Source organism: Festucalex cinctus, chromosome 21 (assembly GCF_051991245.1).
Source record: "Festucalex cinctus isolate MCC-2025b chromosome 21, RoL_Fcin_1.0, whole genome shotgun sequence".
NCBI lineage: Eukaryota > Metazoa > Chordata > Actinopteri > Syngnathiformes > Syngnathidae > Festucalex > Festucalex cinctus.
Genome location: NC_135431.1, coordinates 7,831,437 through 7,854,193, shown reverse-complemented (window position 1 = coordinate 7,854,193; position 22,757 = coordinate 7,831,437). Strand labels below are relative to the sequence as shown.

Below are 22,757 nucleotides of genomic sequence, written 5' to 3'. Positions count from 1 at the left end.
TTTTGGAGTTTGACGCTGAGACAAGACCAAGATTTTTGGAGTTTGACAATGAGACAAGACCAAGATTTTTGGAGTTTGACAATGAGACAAGACCAAGATTTTTGAGGTTGGAGTTGTTAGTGCTGTAGTCAAGACCACACCATTTAAGACCAAGACATTATCGGGACTAGAGAGTATGGAGACAGAGACAGAATCAAGACTTTTTGAGATCAAGACAGACTTTTGGAGTTTGAGACAGAGACAAGACCAAGACTTTTGGAGGTCCAGACAGAGACAAGACCAAGATTTTTGGAGTTTGACACTGAGACAAGACCAAGATTTTTGAGGTTGGAGTTGTTAGTGCTGTAGTCAAGACCACACCATTTAAGACCAAGACATTATCGGGACTAGCGAGTATGGAGACCGAGACAAAATCAAGACTTTTGAAGGTCGAGACAAAGACAAGACCAAGACTTTTGGAGTTTGAGACAGAGACAAGACCAAGATTTTTGGCGTTTGAGAAGGGGACAAGACCAAGACTTTTGGAGGTCCAGACAGAGACAAGACCAAGATTTTTGGAGTTTGACACTGAGACAAGACCAAGATTTTTGAGGTTGGAGTTGTTAGTGCTGTAGTTAAGACCACACCATTTAAGACCAAGACATTATCGGGACTAGAGAGTGTGGAGACAAAGACAAGACCAAGACTTTTGGAGTTTGAGACAGAGACAAGACCAAGATTTTTGGCGTTTGAGAAGGGGACAAGACCAAGACTTTTGGAGGTCCAGATAGAGACAAGACCAAGATTTTTGGAGTTTGACACTGAGACAAGACCAAGATTTTTGAGGTTGGAGTTGTTAGTGCTGTAGTTAAGACCACATCATTTAAGACCAAGACATTATCGGGACTAGAGAGTGTGGAGACAAAGACAAGACCAAGACTTTTGGAGTTTGCGACAGAGACCAGACCAAGATTTTTGGGGGACGTGACTGAGACAAGACTAATACTTTTAAAATAAGGTAAGACCAATATTTTTGGAGGTCGAGACTGAGGCATTCAAAAAATATGATCATTATAATAAAAGAGCTGTAATCCTATAAACTGCTTCTTTGATGAAAATGAATCACCCCAAACTGAGCCAAGAACGGTACGATTCTATTTAAAGTCCTTTCAACATGTATTATTTTATTTTTTAGTCATTTCTGTTTCTTTCATTGTTACGTACACTCTTACTCATCCAACAGAAAATCATTTAAGCGTTGATTCCATGGTCAATTAGTCACAGTTGTTTTTCTTTAGCATTTATAAAGACTGCAACAAAACCGCTTAAGATTAGACAAGAAGGCGTCATGAATCGTGTTTGATGACATCCGCAGTGACATCATGAGTTGGACTAACGGTTGGCCCCTGCGGCCTTCGAGTGACTTCAGTCTGAGCTCATTATTGTCTCCATCACAACAGGTGGCAGGACCTCAGACCTCTCATTTTTGTCATTCAAAGCCATCTGTCGCCATGTGACGGAGTCAATCTGCTTTATTGAAGCCACAGGGACATTATTAGCCACATTTGCTCTGAACAAGCTGACCTTGAGGACGGCAGCTGAATGATTTACAGACAGCAGAGTCCCACCTCCTTCACTCTCCCATCACTTTCCAGAAGCGTGACTGCAGTAATTACCACCTCACTAATTGATTCTTGATTCTGTGTGAAGGGCTATTGACAGCACCTTCATAGACAATAATTTGCCAGTTTTATCTTCCCCAGAGAAAGCCATGAGAGTCATTCCTCAGATGTGAGTGTATCTAAGTAATTTCCCCCATCTTGGCATGCGTGTGACAAATGAAACAATGTGCTCCCTCGGATAGATGTCGAAGGTTTATTGTTATTTCTCCTTTCATTCACAACCAACAGATAATTTATCCCTGAAAAATCTGTTTACAAGCAAGCAAATATTACATTTGCAGTCCCTTCCATCTCTCTCCGCAATAGCCAAATAAATATCTCTGTCATATCTGCCAAGTTTGCGGAATTATGCTGTTATTTATCACAGCAGTGCGAGCGCAATCATGGAAAAGAGTACACGTGTCTTTAAACAAGAAAAAGCTGGATAAATATTTAGAAAGAGATAGCAGAGGGGTAGCAGATAAGGCCAAATAAATATCTGCGAGGTCTAACACTCTCTGCTCCATGCTAAAGGAGCTAATGGGCTTGCCCAGACTCACTGAGTGGATATTGCATTGGGATTTTTGCAAGTCCCTCAGCAAACAGCCAGAACTGGCCGTGAGGCTCCACAGCCAGCTGGAAACGTGATATCGTTTTGCTAGCACCACTATCGCGGACGCGCAAAGGGCACAAGAGACTATCAGGCAATTTTGAATGTGTCTATGAATGGATAACCTTGTGAGGATTCAGAAGAATGGAGCGTTGTAGTCTTGGAAATCCTCATTGCCGCCATTGAATTTATGGTGGTGAGTTGGAAAATGGTCAAACCAATGAGAGAAATAGGTACTTGCTTACGGTGTGGTTTAGGAAATTGCAAGCTTGTAAAGATATTGGTACAAATGGTCAATGTTTCTTAATTAACTCTTTTACTGCCATACATTATTTAAAAACAAAACAAAACAAAAAAAAAACAGTGCCAGACGATTTTGAGCATTTGAACTCGTCTTTCAGGGCAAACAGAACATTGTGTACTTTTACTACAGATACAATGTGGGTACCAAATGAAAGATCGCATTCCATTCTTTCATTAGAAAAAAAACAACGTTTCTACCTTATTCCGTTCGTTAGTAATAACCATTTAAAAAGAGGTCATTTGAGTGACATTGAGCAAAAATTGAAAAGATGAGAAAACAAGCTTTTTGTGAAGATACATTTCCTCCACAACAGTCACTTTGACACAAAATATTTTTGTTTTGTGACGCTCTGCAAATTAGGTTTAATGTGACAAAGGCTTTGATCATTCACGCCATCCTTGAAAACGTTTGATTTCATCCGATTTCATCAGATTCCGCCATGTTTCATTGTAATTCCATACACCGGCAGCCCCTTGAAAAGAGATTCAATGCTGCCATCTACTGGCCATAGTTAGTGTTTTTTATTCCACAATCCATTGACCAGGCAGCGCTCCACTTAGATGTTGCACTTCCCATTGATATATATATATATATATATATATATATATATATATATATATATATATATATATATATATATATATATATATATATATATATATATATATATATATATATATATATATATAAAATGTGGTTGACGTCATTTAACGTTTATGGCGACATACATCGCAATTTTACTTATCGTTATTAAACGTTTTTGGCAGTCAAAGAGTTAAAGATGGAGAGAAGCTTTTTTTTTTCCAGCTAAGCTTAGATGACAAAACCAGATAAAAAAAAAAAAAAAACACATAGAGTTTGTGCTTTAAATAGCAGAGAGAGGTTCCAAAAGCAGTGAGCAAATTATCTTCACTAACAGGATACAAGTGCAACCACCACATCTGCCTAAGATTGATTAGAAGCTCCTTATGTTATGTATATATAACTCATGGGAAGTGTATGTGTGTGTGGTTTGCACGGTGGGTGAGAGTAGGGGTTTCCTTGATTTGATTTAACAAATGCTCAAATCCAGGCCAAAAGATTAATTACAAAACTGATATCTTGCCAAATTATTATCTCCTTTGCTATATCTAAAGATGCTGACTGTGTGTAAGCGTTTTGAACAGAAGGACAGATTAGTGTGGTTTGTATTTCCGGATGATGCGTTTTATGTGTTGTTATCAACACAAGAAGAGGTTTTTTTGTGTATGTGTGTATATTTGTGCCGGTAATCTCCTTGAGAGATTGGTTCTGGAAGAGTGTGACTGAGATGACGCATGTCTTGGTGTCATCGCAGTTGATGCAAACACGCTGTCGGGTGCTTCATCCGTCCCAAAAGCGGCTCACTCCTCGCAACTCGACTGTCCTTCACTCGCATAAAATCACTCAGCGCTAGGTTCAATGCCGTGAACTAGATGATGCCGTCGCATACTCCCTTGCCACGTCCCTCGCAGTCTCCCTCATCCGCCCCCTGAAATTGATTCTCTCTCTCTGTGTCTCTAGCCGCAGCGTTTGTCCTTCTCACATGCGTCTGCATACCCTCATCACTATATGCTTATCACACAAAATAAAAAAAGGCCAACTTTCAATCATAAAATTTTATGTTCAACCCCCCTTATCATTTTAATAGGGCCAACAACCTCACGATATGATACGTATCACGATACGGCGCGTAGGGCTGTTAAAAAAAATATTGTCTATGATATTACCAGTGTATTTTTTTCAGGTGATAGAAATTTGAAATATCGCGAAATTGAGGTGCTGACGTAATGCGTAACATTATACATCTTCGTGGCAATTTGGACGTACACGCGACGTTCGCTGCTGCACAAAAAACAATGGGCTGCAGCCAGTTCTGTTACGTTTTCAGCAAAGTGGGAGTGAGCTTCGTCGTGTGGAGGCTGTTTTGCTACAAGAGGTCAGATATAATGCTTACAAAAAAAACAACAACAACAAAGAAAAATCGTTTTCAAATTGTGCAGGAAAACTGTTGCCGTTGTTAAGAGTATGCGGAGGCTAAAGCCGCTAAAGCAGGTCATGTTGTTGTGGGTGAACAAAAGTTCATGAATTACTGGAGCAACTCTTGATTAGACGCACTCCGAAAAAACAGACTGTGGTTGGTTAATACTGAAGCGGTCGCGTCAATCTGCGGTGTTTATTTTACCGTGACCGGTAATTCGCCATCTAGTTGACGTGAGTTTGTGATGCTAACCAACTGCTAAGCTAACATTCTTCTCAACGACACGGCGTGTGCGTTGCTGTCGCAGTGTTTTTCATACCCGCTAGTAATGTCTACAAGCAATCATTCACGGCAAAATAACGCTCGAGGAGGGTTGCCGCCACTTGCGGCAAAAATAACCACTGCCTAAACAATCGCAGAGGGAAAACATTCACGAGGTTCAACCACACAGGAGAAAATAATGGAGTTTTTTTTTAATAAGTAGGCTACAATGCAAACTAAACACCCAAGGCAAAAGAAGTGCCCCCCCACTCCGCTCATGCTACACGTGGACTAATTGAAGGCAATTAACTTCAAAGAGCTGCTTGTTAAGTACAACGCAAGCTGCAAAGTCTCTTCTGCTCCCCCCCCCGCACCTGCTGCCAAGTGCTGAGGCTGCTGTTCCTGCACAAGCAACCTTGCTTTAGCTGCCTATTTAACATTAATGAGCAATATTGATTCTGACACCTGCGTATCGATACGTGTATTTGTAATGAGGCCCGCAACGATGTATTGCTGTATCGATTTTTTTGAGCAAACCCCTACATTTAACTAAAAAAAAATATGCCAGTGGCTGCTGCTAAGAAATTAAGTAAGGCAAGGCTTCTAAATACAGTAAATGCCATTGACAAATGTTTTACTTAAAGACAAGGCCATGGGGATGTTTTGATGGTTACTTTTTTTCAGGCACGTTGGGGTATTTCAATCAAATTTAAGGCACAAAAGGGAGCCAGTGACGGCAGACTTATGTTTTAATTTAATTTAATCAATTTTGTCATAGTTTACCAAGAAACCAACACTGATTTTGATGGTCTAAACATGAAGGAAAACTCATGAAACTTTGCATACACGTCGGGCCTGGCAAAATCATCCATATTGTCTTAGTTTATTTATAGTTTATTGAGCGATTTAACAAAAAATGACTCAGTAGCACTCCCTACAAATTTTTAACGAAACATCAACTAAAACATACCGTATAAGTAGTCCTCAACAGCAGTTTGAGACAGTGTCAAAAATGAACAATACATTTGGAACGGCTGCTCCAATTGAATAACTAGGAACACTGTGTATTTCCTCTGATTTATCTCGTTTGGAGCCACATGAAAAGAGACTGGCAGAAGAAGGTGAAGATTACAGTTGCGGAAGCCGCATCGGAGATATGGGCTTAGCTCAGATCTATAAGAACGACTACTCGGCCATGTGTCACCTGAATGCAATCAAACAATGATGCCCACGCGTGGTTTGTTACTCTCGTTAATTCCACACCCGCTAAAGCCATTCATCTTTATAAATATCCACCGTTCAGTTGTTTTCGTTCTTTATGCATCTAATGCTCTTGTTTGATCAAACTCTACGGCCAAGCTCCTTTTCCCTTCTGTTTTAGCTTTTTTTTTAAATGGCAAGCTGCATGCTTGAAATGTATCGAGCCCCATTCGTGACAGCACTTGAGGGAATTAGGGCCACCAGGACACAGCAGAGATGATCTCAGCCCCCTGGTCGTGTGTCCGGAGAAGAGCTTATCAGGCTCTTCTCGAGCGACGGACAGAGAAGCAGATATTCACCCCAATGATGTGCCATAGTGTGCATATCAGCGGCGGTCCAGGCGGCACCATCACCCTTTGCAAATGTCACATTTGTGTTTGTTTGTTGGACTGAGTCAAAGCCGCAGTAGCTTAGCTTGATGAAGTAGCCCGAAGGCAAAATGTTTTCTTCAGGTTGCAAAGCAAAGTTCCTGTGTTTTGGAAACATCTCTTTAGGGATGTAACGATAGCCAAACATCACGATACGATATTATCACGATATGAAGGTCATGATACGATAATTATTACGATATTGTGGGGGGGTTGACGATCTTTAAAAAAGATCACAATATTGTAAAAGCATAAATTAGCATAGCATAGATTTTAAACATAGAAGGCCAAAACATCCCTAAGAAAATTAAATTGCACTCATAAACTAGCCACGAGAGGGTGTTAGAACTGCACAAATGGAAATCAACCTGACTTTTTTTTTTTAACAAAGGAACATTGTGAACATGACGACGACGATATTGTGGCAGTTTTAATATCACAATATCACAATGTCGCAATATTATCGTTACATCTCTACATCTCATTTTGTTTGTTTCGATTCTGAAAACAAAAAAATTTGATTAAGTACACATTTTATTACGTTTATTTATTGTATTTTTGTGCATTATTACATTTTCAGGAAATTATTATATTATAGGATGCTACAGCACTTATTCAGTTAAAGAATGCATTTACAGCCAATAATTTTGTATTGATGTTTTTCATAATTCTGATTCTACATTCCCTCTCTCTTAAAAAATAAAAAATAAATAAATCCAATCCGGGCAGTCAGACTTTTAATCTGAAAGTGGCCTTTTAACCACTTTTCTTTTCCATGGACAAGTGGCCACTCAGCGACATGTTTAACCATATGCACCAGAGCAAACCCAGGCTCACATATAGCAGCGTTAATGAACACGATGCAAATCGGTGACATTAGAAGAATCTGCGGGTCCTTCAGTTCGATCGTCATGAGCAGGAGGATGAAGTCGTCACGTGGCCCTTTAATCCTGCAGCTCTCAAATAGAGTAGAGAGACATTCAATTTAAAGTTGAAGGTCTGGTACAGACAGAGCTGTGATATCCATTAGCTTTGTAAAGCATGTGAAGAATTTTGAGGGCTTACAAATATTTAATACATCGAGCATGTCAAAATATTCGAGATGAGATTGATGAGGAGAGGAGTAAAATGGAGAACGTGCATATTGTGTGAATGATCGGAATATTTTAGACCGATCTGCTTGATTTGATACATTTATGCTTTTTAACGACCCTCTGGGTTTTAAATTGGTTTCTGGTTTTAATTATCTGTAATTTGATTGGGTTATGGAGCTCTTCAAAAGCGGCCCATCAGGAAGCACTGGAGCCTGAAACTGCCTGACCACTTCACATTTGCAAATGGACGCCGACACTCACAGCTAAGCAACATTTTCAATGAACACGTGGATTGTGTGGAAAATTAGCGAAAATGGGCATCAACAACAGAATCCCCAAGTAAAACGATTGGAGCATTTTTTTCCCAGTGTTCCTGCTTTACATGATCTGATGTTTAAAACGAAGTCTTTGCATTGTCAATACTGCAATGGATTGTGAGCTAGAAAGTGGTGGCTTGGAGTCTGGTCTGTTGGGAATTGTGTGAAAAAGGTCAGGGACGGGGAAGATGGCTCCTAGCGTAAGGACATAATTGGCAAGGTGGAGTGGTATTGGCCTTTTGGAAAGAACAGGAATTTGTGTCCCTGGAGAGAAAAGTGTGACTTTTGACAAGTATTACTCAGTACTTCATAAGTCACCCTTCTTTCCTCTGCCCCGAGATTCTCTTTGCATTTTTACAGCCTATTCTGTCACTCGTACCTACTATCTATCTTTTTCATTTTCAAATCAAGTTTGGCAGGTCCTCTTTCTGCCATATTTCACTCCCTTCATCAAAACTGCATTCGATGTGGCTCACATTTGTTTGTTTTTCAACCACTTCTTGCATGTGCTGGCCGCGGAAAATAAACAAAAAATTGTTTGTACTGTATGTGTTACAACAGGGGTGTCCAAACTTTTTCCTCTGAGGGCCGCATACAGAAAAATAGAAAGCTGCAAGTGTCACTTTGATTTTTTTTTTTAAGTTATTAACACATTCATTGCCTTACCAGCAAAAAATGCATCATTTGACGTCTTTTTCCGTCAGTGGCAGTGAATGAGTTAAGAAGCAATTATAAATGGTTGATATAATGTACAGTTACTTATTGAAAACTGCTAACAGTCACAAGGCAAATATTGACCCCTGTGTGCCACTATAATAGATACGCCTCTCCACTGAGCAGCAGCTGAATGCCTACTTGACATTCTGAACCACAACAAGAACAATCGGTCGTCAACTGACCACACTTAAGAACCATTAATTTAATGTGATGTTTTCACAAATTGGACCTTGACACTAAGAAACAAGTGGATGAAACTATTTTTATTTCTGGAACTGAATTATTAGCTGCAAATTTGTGTCTTTGCGTAGCTAGAAATGTTTAATCCACCCTCTTTTTTTTTTCTTTTTTTTAAACAGCATTGAAAAATTAATTTTAGTATTTGCCGCGGGCCGCCAAAAAATGTATGGCGGGCCGCAAATGGCCCCCGGGCTGTAGGTTAGACACCGCTGTGTTACAATAATAACGCAGCAAAACCTTAATAAAATCAGTTTATGTCAAGAGTTGCTGTGTTGGCATTGATCACATTTGCAGACGTAAATATGATCTTTTTTTTAACAGCGCTTTTTTAAAAAAGTTGTTTTTGGAGCTATAAAAAGCAAAACGAGTCTCAAGGTGGACCCACTGGCACGAAAGCATAGGACTGAAAGTTAGGTTGTAGTTAATGCAAAGAGGAAAATTTGCTCAGTGGAAATATTTTGAAGAAGGAGCGAGCTTGCCTCAATCACATCATCAACAAGCATCGATCTGTTATTTCTGCAAGGAGAAGACGCAAGGAAATGTTTAACTTTCAGGACCTTGAGGGAGCTCTGTCAAGTTCACACTGCCTAATTTACTTTCAGCACTTTCTGCTGCTTGGGCTGTATCCAAAGGCCTCCTGTTATCGGTCTGAGCAGATTTCTTATTGATGAAAGCAAGACTTTCAGTTTAGGTCAATATTTTTCAGTGAGGTTTTGGACTCATGGTGCTTGTCTGTCGTTTAAGACAACCTTATAATACAATTTGCATAATAATAGTAAACATGGAGGATGTTTGGTGGAATTTCTTGCAGTTGATATTATTGTAAATCATATCAATGGGGCATACATATTAAGTGACAATACAGACAAAGGGAATATCTATACTGCTTATCAAACAAAACAAACAACTATACAGGACTGTCTCCGAAAATTAGAATATTGCGATAAAGTTCATTATTTTCTGTAATGAAAATAAATAAGCAAAAATGCCAGACATTCTGGATTCATTACAAATCAACTGAAATATTGCAAGCCTTTAATTGTTTTAATATTGCTGATTGGTTGTTTTTTTTTTAATTGGTCTGAGGAAATATTCTAATATTTTGAGATAGGATATTTTGAGTTTTCTTAAGGTGTAAACCATAATCAGCAATATTAAAATAATAAAAGGCTTGCAATATTTCAGTTGATTTGTAATAAATCCAGAATGTCTGGCATTTTTGCTTATTTATTTTCATTACAGAAAATAATGGACTTTACCACAATATTGTAATTTTCTGAGACAGTCCTGTATAATACATAAAAAAAGGAGGAACTAAACTACAGTGTTTACAGCTTGAAATGAAGCATTCTGGGATTACACAACGTGACGTCACATAAGTGCCATGTCACGTTTCGACCACATGAACAAATAGCAATGCGGGAAGGAGAGAAAATTTTTCAAAATTAAAATCCATTTATCTATATTGAGTGTGTCCGCTAAATAAAATATTAAGATGCGATCCACACTCTGTGCTGTTGACAAAGTGATATCAAGCTTCAAAGCCAGAAACACAAATCTGTGTGACTATATGAGGTCTCCAAATGTAATAATTATATTTATAAACAATGTACATTACAAATAGTTTAAGTTTTGCCATGACAGTAACAGTTAATTATGTCAGGCCAAAACAGACTTCCTTAACTACACTTTGACTACACTTTGGACCAGTCGTTAGTCAACCACAAAACAAATATAGACAGACTATGAGTCATATTCACATTCATATTATCCCAGAGTGAAATGAACCCTCGATGCCTGCATGGAAATCAGGCTAGTAAAACACGACACCGTCAGCGACTAACACAAAGGGAAGCTTCTGCCTTTATTGTTTTCCCATCACTTTGCTGTCTGCCACCATTCTTACGGCATTCACTTTTTCTTTTTTTTTTAATCCTCAGCCTAATATTTTATTGATTTATTGGTAGTGTGAGAATGATCCATTTATCCCAGTCTCAGGAGAAATATGAGTGTTGTTGTGATGTGTTCTGGCTGAATAATCGTGATTTTGAATGGAAGTCAAGGAGTGTCAAAGCGAGGCTTGTGTGAGGTCTGCAGAAGAAGCCACAACTCTGTCACAAGCGCACGCACAATCTAAAAGCCAACCTGCCATCTTTAATTGGATCAGAATGCTTTGTTAGGATAGTTGGAGGATTAGTGTAATCAACAATAAGGATTAATAGACATTGCTCTGAGGCACCGAGGTTTAAGATCTGATAAATGTTGCATTGTAAGGAGACCAAAATGATTATATGGTCTTCAATTAAAAGAAAAATACTATTTATCTTGTAAAAAAAGGATGTTGTTACTCCCTTTTTTTTTTTTTTTGCGATAATACAAACGGAGCTTCTCAAAGTAGAACACCACACCTTCAATCACACTTGCCATGGGAAATTAGATAGCTTTACACGAGTTACATTACGATTGCAAATGTAACTGATCTAAATGACTAGGATCGTTCTGCCTCATAGTTTTGCGCCATATTTATACCGTACAATGTTTGGCTGTCATTTACCCATAATAGACGCTCATTAGTCTCTTATTTCCCCAAACATAGCATATCATTTGACTCAATGACTGCTTCATTTTGTTGCAATTGAACACTGTAAGGAAGCCAATATCGAAGGAATTAGTGTAGAGAGATGTAAATATCTACCCTAGGGTATGCAATATTTTGGAAAGAGCCACTCTGAATTGAATAAACATTCAAAAGGCTTCCTCTTCTGTAGGTTATAACAAAAAAAATGTGCTATTGTTTTATTTTTGGCAGTAATCTATTCAAGCCTTTCCCTATCTCAACACTTCACAGTAATCAACACTCAATCTGAAGAAAACAGTTACTGGCAAGGTGCTTGTTGTGTACCTGACAGAACAAAATCAAGGTTTCGCTTGATCAAAGTCTCGTCATTTTTGACAGAATCAAATTTCTCTTTTGAAGACATCTTGGATGTTTTCTCTTTATCATTTCTTTGAACTGTTTCTCCGGATGTACACTATCTATTCTGCTTTTGGAAAATAGAAGATGCCCTCCAGTCATTTCTGTCATCGCAGCTCTCTTGCTCATGTAAAATGATCGTTTTTATGTCTTGATTTTCTTGGAAATCATGCTATATGCTCCCATCTGTTGAAAGGAGTGTAACTTGTCCGTTATAATAACTTTATGGGGACCGCAGTTCTTCTCCGAGATTAAATTGAATAATTAACTCGGCCTTCTACTACACTAATGGATGCCTGTGCAAAAACTAAGTCCTCAAATATTTTGTACATATTTTGGAGTACTTTATCATCATTTATGCCAATGTTACTGAAAGTGAAGTGTGACAAAGAAATTGGTTTGATTTTTCTTCTTAACTGCTTGAATTTTTTGTTCTAATATAAGAGTTGTCATTTACCACTCAATCTTGTGCCAAAAGTCAAACAAGGATGTTGGTGTTCCACTAAATTATTTCCACTAACCAATCACAGAAGTAGGATCGCCGGCCAATCAGCAGTGTTGCTGAGCCATTGGCTCTTAGTTGCAAGTTACCCACCACCTAAAGCAGGGGTGTCCAAACTTTTTCCTCTGAGGGCCACATACAGAAAAATAGAGAGTGTAAGGGCCACTTTGATTATTTTTTTTTTTTAAGTTATTTATTAACACATTCATTGCCAGACCAGCAAAAAAATGCATCATTTGACGTCTTTTTCCGTCAATGGCAGTGAATGAGTTCTGAGACATTCTGAACCACAACAAGAACAATCGATAGTAAACTGACCACACTTAAGAACCATTAATTTAATGTGATGTTTTCACAAATTGGACCTTGACACTAAGCAACAAGTGGATGAACCTATTTTTATTTCTGAAACTGAATTATTAGCTGCAAATTTGTGTCTTTGCGTTGCTAGAAATGTTTAATCCACCCTCTTATTTTTTTATTTATTTTTTTTAAACAGCATTGAAAAATTAACCTAAAGCAAGACAACATAAAAAAAATAACCCATAATAGAAGTCCAAACTTATCTTAGAAAGTATGTGTTGATATTTATTGGCCGTATTTGCAGAGTCAAACACATTTTCATCTGTATTCATAATCCAACACTGCAGTAAAATGGGACCCTGTGGTGCTCTGTGTGACTGTGGCACCTGTTGCCCTATTGGCTCTGCCCATGCATTGAAGTCTTCCTTTTGATATAACAAAAACTCCTGTCTAGACTATCAGTGGTTCCCGTGAACTCGCTTTTCTACTGCAGTATATTCAAGGAGTGCAGATCACATAGATTTTTCTCTTCAAACCCTTATGCATCTGCAGTTATGAATTTTGATAAACTAACGTCTGAGGTGCATTGGAAGCTAAATGTCTGTCTGTTCATTAAATTTCGTTCATTTTCATGTGTGTTGTTGTTGAGCTGAAATGTGTGCTATGTGCAGCTGAGGGATTGAAGTAAGCTTCTGCCTAGAGTCCTTGTCCCCGCTGCCCATAGCCCTGCAACAATCCCCCCCCATCTATTTCACTCACACGGAGAGGAAGATTTCTTTTGCCTTTCATGAGCTGTCGAAAGCTGCCATCACTTGCTTTAAATTTCTCGTCAGTGCGGCTAAGTACATCTTCAAAGGGAGCAACCGGAGCTGGCTGGTACGGGTGGAATGGAGATATATATTCAGAAGAAAATTGAGTTAGGAAGAAAGTCCAATAAGGAAAGGTGGAGGAGAAATACGGTATCGATGCACGTGGTCGCTCTGGGTTTACTTATACGCTCCAACTCAAAGATCTAAAACATCTTCCAATATCACCATTTCTCACAAATATTGTTCACAAACCAGTCTAAATCCTTTGCCGACATAATCCATCATACATGGCACAGATTCTGATTCTAATTACTTCTCTAACGTGGACCTGGATACATTTATTGGAGATCTGCTACAGTATTCTCTTTAAACATTTCTCAGGATATGATATGCTAACTCCAACTAGTTTATTCACTTAAAAGTTTCTTTTGGTTGTTTTTTTTTTTTTTTTCCTGAAGCACAATCTAGAATATCGTCGTATAAGCACCGTTTTAACCTCCCCTGAGCATCAGCAAATCTTTCTCGCTTTCACTTGCACACAGTGAGTTTTTGGTTTGGCCCTTAATTAGGCTAAGATATTGAGTGGCCAGCTTGTTCCATCCCAATGCCCTCCCAATTCCACTGAGGCCTCCCAACTTTACCGCAGCAATTTCAGCGAAGCCAGTTCTTGAGATCAACAGAGACATCGCACACCAAACTATGTCAAGCACACCGCATTCAGATGTGCCTTGACTTTATGCATCACTGCCTCATCAGCTATTAGCTCCCACTTTGGGTCCTGTTGAATTTCAAAATGTTTTAATGACCTGTTTGTGATCATGTGAAAAGGTCACCATTTAATACGAGGTTGACTCGTTTTCGATAGAGCCAGAATGAAATTTACTTGGGCACTTTGTGAACCCCATATTCAGGGACCTTTGATCCCAGAGCAAGGTGGGGAAAAAACAAGTGCAGAATCTATGTAGTCTTGATACATACGAGTTCATTGTGCTTTGCTGCTTCCTCATTAGTATCTCCTGTAATTGTCTCCAGTCTCAGTGTCGTGTATGTTTACTCTGGACGTTAACAGCAAGCTGAGTGCCACTCAACTACACAAGCCTGTCCATAAAGTCGCCTGCTGTTTGAGATAATACTACAGGGTTACATTTAAGTTGTCACGGTGGCACACTCCATAAGGAGATGAGAGGTGATTTGTGGTCATTAGTATATGTTTCATCACTTCCATAAAAAGAAACTGGACTCTGTAGACAGCACGTCAATTATTCAAATTCACAGTTTTTAAATAAAGAAGTTTAAGTCTTGTTGCCATCAAGCAGTAGAGTTTAGCTTATTATGTTTTTCATTAAGTTAATTTTATTAGATGGGAGAATTTCGGAGGGTATTCAACAACTTTTTCAGTGCCATTTTAGTATTGAACAAACTACTCAACTCAACTCAACTTTATTTATATATCACTTTAAAACATATGTTGTTGTATACAAAGTGCTGTACATGAAACAGAAATGGGCCATGCAGTAAATACAGCAGACACCACAGAGCACCAAAACAATGCTAAGTCTCATGGTGCGCCAAAAGCCGAAGAATACAGAAGGGTTTTAACACAGGTTTTAAAAGTAGCTAGAGAAGGAGATTGCCTAATATTTTGTGGAAGGTCGTTCCAAAAGGAGGGACCAGCAACTGCGAAGGCTCGATCCCCTCTAAGCCTCCGCTTTGTCCTCAGTACCTCTAAATGGGTTCTGGTCTGCTGACCTGCAAGACCATTTAGATATTTCAAAACAAATAAAAGAATCTTAAAATGGACTCTTAAATTTCACGGGCAGCCAGTGAAGAGAGGCCAGGATAATAAGGGTTATGTGCTCCCTCTTTCGGGCACCAGTTAGTAGGCGAGCAGCAGCATTTTGGACCAGTTGGAGACGACTGTAATGCTACTTGATGAGTTAGCATTGCACTGATGGAGCTCAATTTTCAATAGCTGATACTATGTTCTTCACATTGCAAACTACTTGAGACTGAATTATTTGCAACCCCACCGGTTGCAGTCATGAAGTAGTGCCCTATATTTGACCTCATTTGCTTCAAGATGCAATTTAGCAATACACAGTTACACACAGGTTACAGAACTCTTCAATCAGTTGATTGATTGATTAATTATTATTATTATTTTTATTTTTTATTTTTTATTTTTTTATTTTTTTATTTTTTATTTTTTTTTTTATTTTTTTTTTTATTATTATTTGGGGATGTTGGTGTTTTCCAAGAAGAGATTACAGCTCATTGTTAAAAGATAATGCTAATTATTTCCTTCTCTACTTTCTGATAATAATAATAATAATAATAATAATAATAATAATAATACGTTTGTGTGTAAGAGAATTGAAGTTGAGGTGACAAAGTTCCAGAGGTAATTCATCACTGTTTTGAAATGAACACAAGCTAACTAGCATCCAAAAAATGCCTGCGATGGTTGCTCAGTGTAAATGTGGCAGTCGGTTTGACAAAGAGTCAATCTTTTCTGGCTCATTACATTCTGCACACAGCCAATCTGAGGCAAATGTCAAAATCCATTTGCCACTGCGGTTTGTTGACATGTTCTGAAAAATGACTCCGCAATACTATCTGCCTCAGTAGAAGAGCTCTTTCTTCTTATGTTTTTGATGCATGACCTTCATCTCACAGCAGGATATATTATTGTTTATTCCAGTACGGGGTATAAACTTAATTTAAAGTAAATCAAGTACATATCAAAACATGTGTACAGTCAAATAAAATAATTGATGACATTAGGTCCAACGCCAGGGTTTTGTGATACTTGATTGTCTTTTCTTGCACTAGACATTACTTACTACTACTACTACTTTTTTACAGTGGGCCCAAATACCATCAATCATAAACGAGCAGAACATAATACAGAAACCACATCGGACTGCAAAGATTTAAAACGGTTTGGAATGTAAAGTTTGTTTATATTTCCAAATGAGTAATTATATTGCACTTGAGCTTGGTAGGTCTTCAATTGTTTTCTTGTAATATATTATTAGGTGAGGTCATTTCAGTCAGTGCAAAGACAAACAAGGGAAAGTATAAAGAGGGATTCAAACCGGCCCCAAGATTCGATTTTAAATGATGCTTCCAGTCTGAGCCATCTTTGAATGCCTTATTCTTTTCGGGATCTTCTTGGCCTAATCCTCTGCAGGGTTTTGGGTGATCTGTCTCTCAAGTGATATGCCTCACACACACTTCCTCATGCATTATGAAAGACGGGAATTCAGGGAGAAACTTTTGTCCCAATTTTTGGAAGAAAATCAACAGATTGTATATATTTTGGGGATGGAAAGAATTGTCAGTCAGGTTTAAAGGATTGGTTTGCAGATGGCCAAGCGCTACAAATAGTCTCTTTTAGCCATCTCAAGATGACATTGGCCTGCCTTTGCTGCTTTTCTTTGTCTGTGCTCTTCTTTGACTCGAGCGCGCTCACTCGCTTTTTTTTTATCCCTGTTATCGCTCGCCAAAAATTCTACCGCCGCAGCATTAAAGGCAGCAGACAGGTTTTCTTTGTATCCCAGAATGCTGCGTGGATCTCAGTATCGCCCCTTCTTCCCCTCCCTATGAACACCTTTTTGTCATTCCTTCTACTTTCCAAGCCACTGGAGCTGACTTCATCAGATTGTTAAAACCCTCCGTAACAACTACAACAGTTAAGTTGTCTGCAGTATTGACAAAAGGTTTAATTTCTCATTTTTGACAATTCTGTTTCCAAAGTTGTTGAATGTTCTTCCGAATGTAAAGCACGCTTCAATATCATCATATATTGCTTGCTGTTCCAACCGACTGTCCACGATAAATCAGCGATACAGAAGTTTCTCTGTACTTAGCGCGGCACAAACACTCCTGTCAACAATTTTGAATTGAGTTGGTCACTCGGGATTCTGGTTCTGCTTGGCAACCCAAGCAAGAAGCTGCTTGAGCTTTGCCGCATGTTGCATTTGCTATGAAGAGAGTTATCCTTACAATCCGCTTTGAGCGTGTTCAGCCTGGGAAAAACTAACATAGATTTATTTCTTATAAGTATTTGATCTTTTTACAACGATTGCTTTACTTTGAAATTTCACTCCCTGGAAGGAATCCAAAATACACTTTCTGGACCAACTATGATTGCTAATGATGTTTGTAACAAGCTAATCCGCGTCAAAATTGCTGAAGAATCCAATGAGTTATCTCCTGTGCTCTGCTGCAACCTTCTGGCCCTTTGTGTAATAACTACCATTTCTTATACTGTTCTTTGCAGTTGAGCTTTGCATTAAAGCCTTCTGTATGCTTAGTATAAAAACAAAAAACATAAAACACGTATAAATACGTCTTTGGGACACATAAAACATTTAAAATAGAACGTATTTATACGTTTTTGGGAGCTAAAAATGCAAACATTTTTCCGTTGATTATTTGGTGTATTCCAGGAGGACCTTCGCACTGCCTGGTACTTGGGCCCACTAAGTGATTGCAACGTGACTTCAACCTACAATGGTTGAAATGAAGTTTTGATTGGGTTAGGGGCTAATAATGACCTGAGTGACATAGTTTCTTTAGGAACTATATCTTAAGGATGTAACATTTGCCTTGCACATGTACTGACAACAGAAAAAGATGCATACACAACTCCATACAACATGTCATGTGCCAGTGTGTTTACTGCTGAAATTCTATTAAAGCGTGAAATCATTTGCACACACACACACAGAGCAAAAGCCACTCAGCCATCAACGCCATGCCTCACTCCATCCCTGAGGGGAGAGGCAACAGTTGGAAATATGAATTATGAAATAGGAGGTTGTAAAATGGAGATGATTCCTAGTGATTACACCCCTCACTATCTTGCATTTTGTCTCCTCGGTCAACTGTTCTTCATTGTTTATTGCGAGGACAACAAACATGACAATTGCCCCTGGATGACGTTTGACAGGAGGATCACACTTTTTTACTTTACACTTTTTTTAAAAGCCTAATAAACATGTTCACACGTGTAAGTAAGATGTAATGATTGCGTATGTGAGTGCATTTAAATGGCGTCATCCAGACCAATTACCCCGCCGTTTTCTTGCCTGGTCGGTGAAAAGGGGAAGTGATTTTCTTTATCGATGCGTTTGCATAAACACATTACATGCATACTGTAATATACATCAACACATTCCGCTCTTCTCAGTCCAGACTTTGTCGATGGCTATCAACGCTAGCAGCTGCTTCCAAACAGAAGGCTTTATTACCGTTTGATTGTGAGGGCTGGACTGGAGTAATTAGCCGTTTTTTACAAATATGTACCGTAGCATCTGCTTGCCTCTTTTTGCTGCTGACAGATAAGCATTGCTTCACATATTGGCAGTTTGTTCACATGCGTGTTCATAATTTTAATTCTATCCATTCCAACGGGGATGCATTGAACATAAGACACAGAAATATCTCCTCCAGTTTTGGCTAAAGTGGGATGTTTTTACGCTGTAATTTGAGAAAATGCAGTTTTGCTTTCTATCCACATTGCTTATATAAATATTTGAGAAACTTTAGTTTTTCTATCTTTATAAGAAACTGTTAAGTTTCCATCGTTTATCTCTGTCTACTACTTTATTGTTCCATCTCTCTCTCGATGTAGTTGAATTGTGTCACAAAGGGTCTTAAAGGACAAGACATGGTTCTGTTCCGCAGACAGGTGTCCTGACCTTAAGTCTGGTCTTCCTTGCCTCACGGGTCCACTCGGAAAATAGAGGCCATGACTTTGACTGAAGCTTTCCTCCTATAGTGAGAGTGTCTAAATGGAGGCAAAGCGCAGATGCAATGAATCACGACTCCACACAGACAGGTAGTGGACCAATACCAATTATTTTGGGTGATAGTGGAAAAAAAAAAAAAAAAAACATTCTTGTTGTGTGGTTCAGTTTTCAACACTGTTGCTGAATGTAGCAGAATTTGGTGGCGGTGGGGTTCTCTCTTCCTTATGCGAAAACTAAAATAAATCAAACATCTATATTCAAATAAGCTTCCAATGGGCAAAATTATGAAGATGAAAGTCCCCTCTGACTCGAGCCATCCTCTTATCATTTTTAGGGAACTGGTCATTTTTACATCTCATATACATGTATTTTATTGTGATTGTGATTTTATTGTGATATGTGATTCAAAACATACAAATAAAGTGTAAATGCTTTTAAATTCAAGTCGAAAACCAGAGCTTCCTCAGTCCAGTCCATCAGTATGCCATTCGGTCATCATTATTATAACCTTCATCACCGCTGTTTAGAAACAGCTTGGACCTATTTAGACCCCCCAAAAAATTATAAATTCTTATACAATTTCTGCTGCTCCCACTGCTTCTCCTCCTCATCTTTATTTTTTCAGGTTAGTGACGGTTCAGGTAATGGCCGAAAATTGCTAGCATCACCATCAGCAAAGTTTTGTTTCAAAATTTCCATCAGTTGTCAGTCTGTTAACGGCACAGAAGGCAGACCTTCCGTCGGTACTGACAGACTGCCCACTCCTCTTAAAAACCATGCTCGCATAGCCTTTCCATTTTTTATTTTTTATTTTATTTTTTTTAATCTTGTTCTTGCACCGTACAGCATTTTATAGTAATTTTGGTAAGCTATAATTTTTTAATTTCTATACTGTGCTTTTAAATCATTTGAACTCTGTTTTTAACAGCTCTTAGGTGTTATACTTTTAATTACAGTATGTGAACCATATTGTGTATTAAATGTGAATTTTTTTTTTTTTTTTTTTTTTTTTTTTTTTTTTTTTTTTACTTATTCACTCACAGGCATTTTCACTTTGCTCCCGGCTGTTTTACTGGATTTTGATTGATTTTGCAAGGACCACGGAATATTCTGTTCTATTGCTATAAAAACATGGAACCTACCAAAATAAAGATTAGAGATTAGAGGGGAAAAAAAGCTTTTTTTTTTATGTTTCTCTCTTACAGTAATTAGCCTTACAGTGTAGCTGAGTTTCACCACTATTCACAAATCTTTTTAAAACATAGGGGGAAAGCGATTTTTGCAACATGGCCCTGGTTGATCTCGTATACTCTGCTGCCACCTACTGGTCGTTTTTTGTAATAACTGCAATTACGTCAATCATTTTCTTCAGAGGCTGCATCAAGGCCTTCTGTATGCTCTAGCATAAAAAAAATAAAAAAATAATAATAAAAACGTATAAATAGGTCTTTGGGAGCATGGTAATGATTAAAATAGAATATATACGGATATAACGGATTGATACACATCTGAAAAATAAACAAATTTCTGCAAATTAACTTGGTATACTTTATATATTGCACTGAACAAATTAACCATGCCGCCAATATTAGATATTCTAACCTCGATTTGGGATCTTTTTATTTTCTTGGAAAAAAATGAGTCTTACAGGATTTTACAGTAGTTGCAAATGGCAATAAGAAGACCATTGAATGTGCCACAATAGCAGCTAAGTGTAATGTAGTCAATGGCAGAAAATGATGCAGTTCAGTGGAAGGCAGCTACTGCAGCGTGGGCCCATGCAGCAGAAGGCAAAGTTGCCACATTTCGTAGATCTCGGGCTCGCTGTCTTCTTATTTGCGGACGTAATCAGCCACACTGATTGTATGTGAGAGGGCATCATGTCCTCGCTGGGTGTGCGTGCACACGTGTTTGCACACTTTTCATGCTTGAGCATCACGATGTGCATTTGTGCCGCCATGCGCCGGCCTGCCTCGCCTGCGTGCGTCACTAGTTTGTGTGGCTTCCTGTGTTGCGTTTCAGGCCTTCGTACATTGTCCTCCAGAAACGCTAAGTAAATCTCCTCAATGTGATAATTGGCTCCCTGGGGTGCTTGTATCTTTGCCGCTCGTCATCGTCTTCCCCTCCAGAAAAAAAAAAAAAAAAAAAAGCGCGTGTGCTAGATGTGATTGGGAAGTTTGCCGGCGAAGCGCCTCGCAAGTCTGTGTAAACTCTTTTGGCAAGAAGATTGAGGCGACGAGACAGTGAGGGCCACATCCGTTGCAATGTGCCCGCAGGCTCTTATCTGCTGTCCTTCTGGCGTCCGTCGTGTTTTCGGCACGATGCTTCGCCATTCAGGAAATGTGCTATTTTAAGCAGGTGATACACAAAGTAAACATTTGCTTCAATTTCACAAATGCCAGCGAGTGACTACTACGGTTATATTTACTAAGGAGACGTCTGCTAGCTTTGTGGATTTGTTACTTACACGCAGGCAAACAGATGTTTGAGGCCCGCTGAGGACGTTTTGTTATAACGAAGACGACATGAGCTTGCAATTTGCATTTATGGCTCCCGAGGTTTGCAAAATCCTGACCTGTTTGCGTGTCTGCGGGCAAACAGACACTCATCTGGTGGGTAGAGCCTCACAAGTCCGTCTTACTTGCCCTCCTCCATATGTTTGGGAGGTCTCCGGGGTGTTACGGACCACGGAGCACACTGTCGGCTGCTTCATGCGGGGAAAAGTGAGACAGCTGGGCAGCCATCACAACAAAGCAGATGTTTAGGTGACTTGGAATGGAGTGAAACTGTGAGGGTTACACCGAGGAAGACGAGAAATAAAAGCAGTGATGCAAAGACCTGATTGGTCACTACAACAGTTTTGAATCTCTTTTGTTTGTTTGGGTAAACAGCCGCTTAGTTTTTCAGAGTGGCCAGGGGGTTCTTATTGATCTTTCATATTTTGAGTCTCCTTGCTCAAATGCAAATGTAGACATGGATCAAGTGGCACAAGAAGATTTAGGAAACGATTCCAATCATCAAAGCAAAAATGTGAACGTTTCTCTTTTTATGCAATTATAAAAAGATTGGGGAAAACAAACTAAATATAATGCTTTAGGCCAAGCTTGAACAAACTGAAGGCTTTAGTTTCTTCTCCCCCTACTGGTTCTAATTTGTATTCATTCCCGATCTCATATATGAAACATGAGGATTTGGAGACTTACTTGGTTTTGGCTAAAGTGTCTGCCATTCTCAGGGATGGGGCTATATTCACAATAAGAGCTATATAGGCCATGGATAAATTAAGATAAAGTTGAAATCACCTATGATGGGCTGACTGGAAGAAATTGGATAATATTATGTTTTGTTTTGTTTTTATATATAACTGCATTTCTCCACCACAAAAAGTCCTGATCATGTTTCTTGTGTTTCCACAGCTGGCACCACCTACATCTTCGGCAAAGGTGGGGGTCTGATCACATACACGTGGCCCAATAATGAAAGGCCCAGCACGCGGACAGACCGGCTGGCGGTAGGTTTTAGCACCACCATCAAAGACGGCATCCTCGTTCGCATCGACAGTGCCCCGCGCCTTGGTGACTACATCATGCTCCACATTGT

General features: G+C 38.9%; 1 protein-coding gene across 31 annotated transcripts in view; it reads left to right on the top strand.

The window, feature by feature from the left end:
* Positions 1-22,757, top strand: part of nrxn3b (neurexin 3b) — a 326,421-nt gene that overhangs the window by 152,773 nt on the left and 150,891 nt on the right. For all 31 annotated transcript variants that reach the window (XR_013281104.1, XR_013281102.1, XR_013281105.1 and 28 more), the window contains one exon: positions 22,574-22,755. Coding sequence is in view for 27 of the 31 variants with exons in the window: in XM_077509903.1 (XP_077366029.1) it covers positions 22,574-22,755 (182 nt within the window). In the remaining 4 variants the exon portion in view is untranslated. The remainder of the gene's footprint in view (positions 1-22,573; positions 22,756-22,757) is intronic.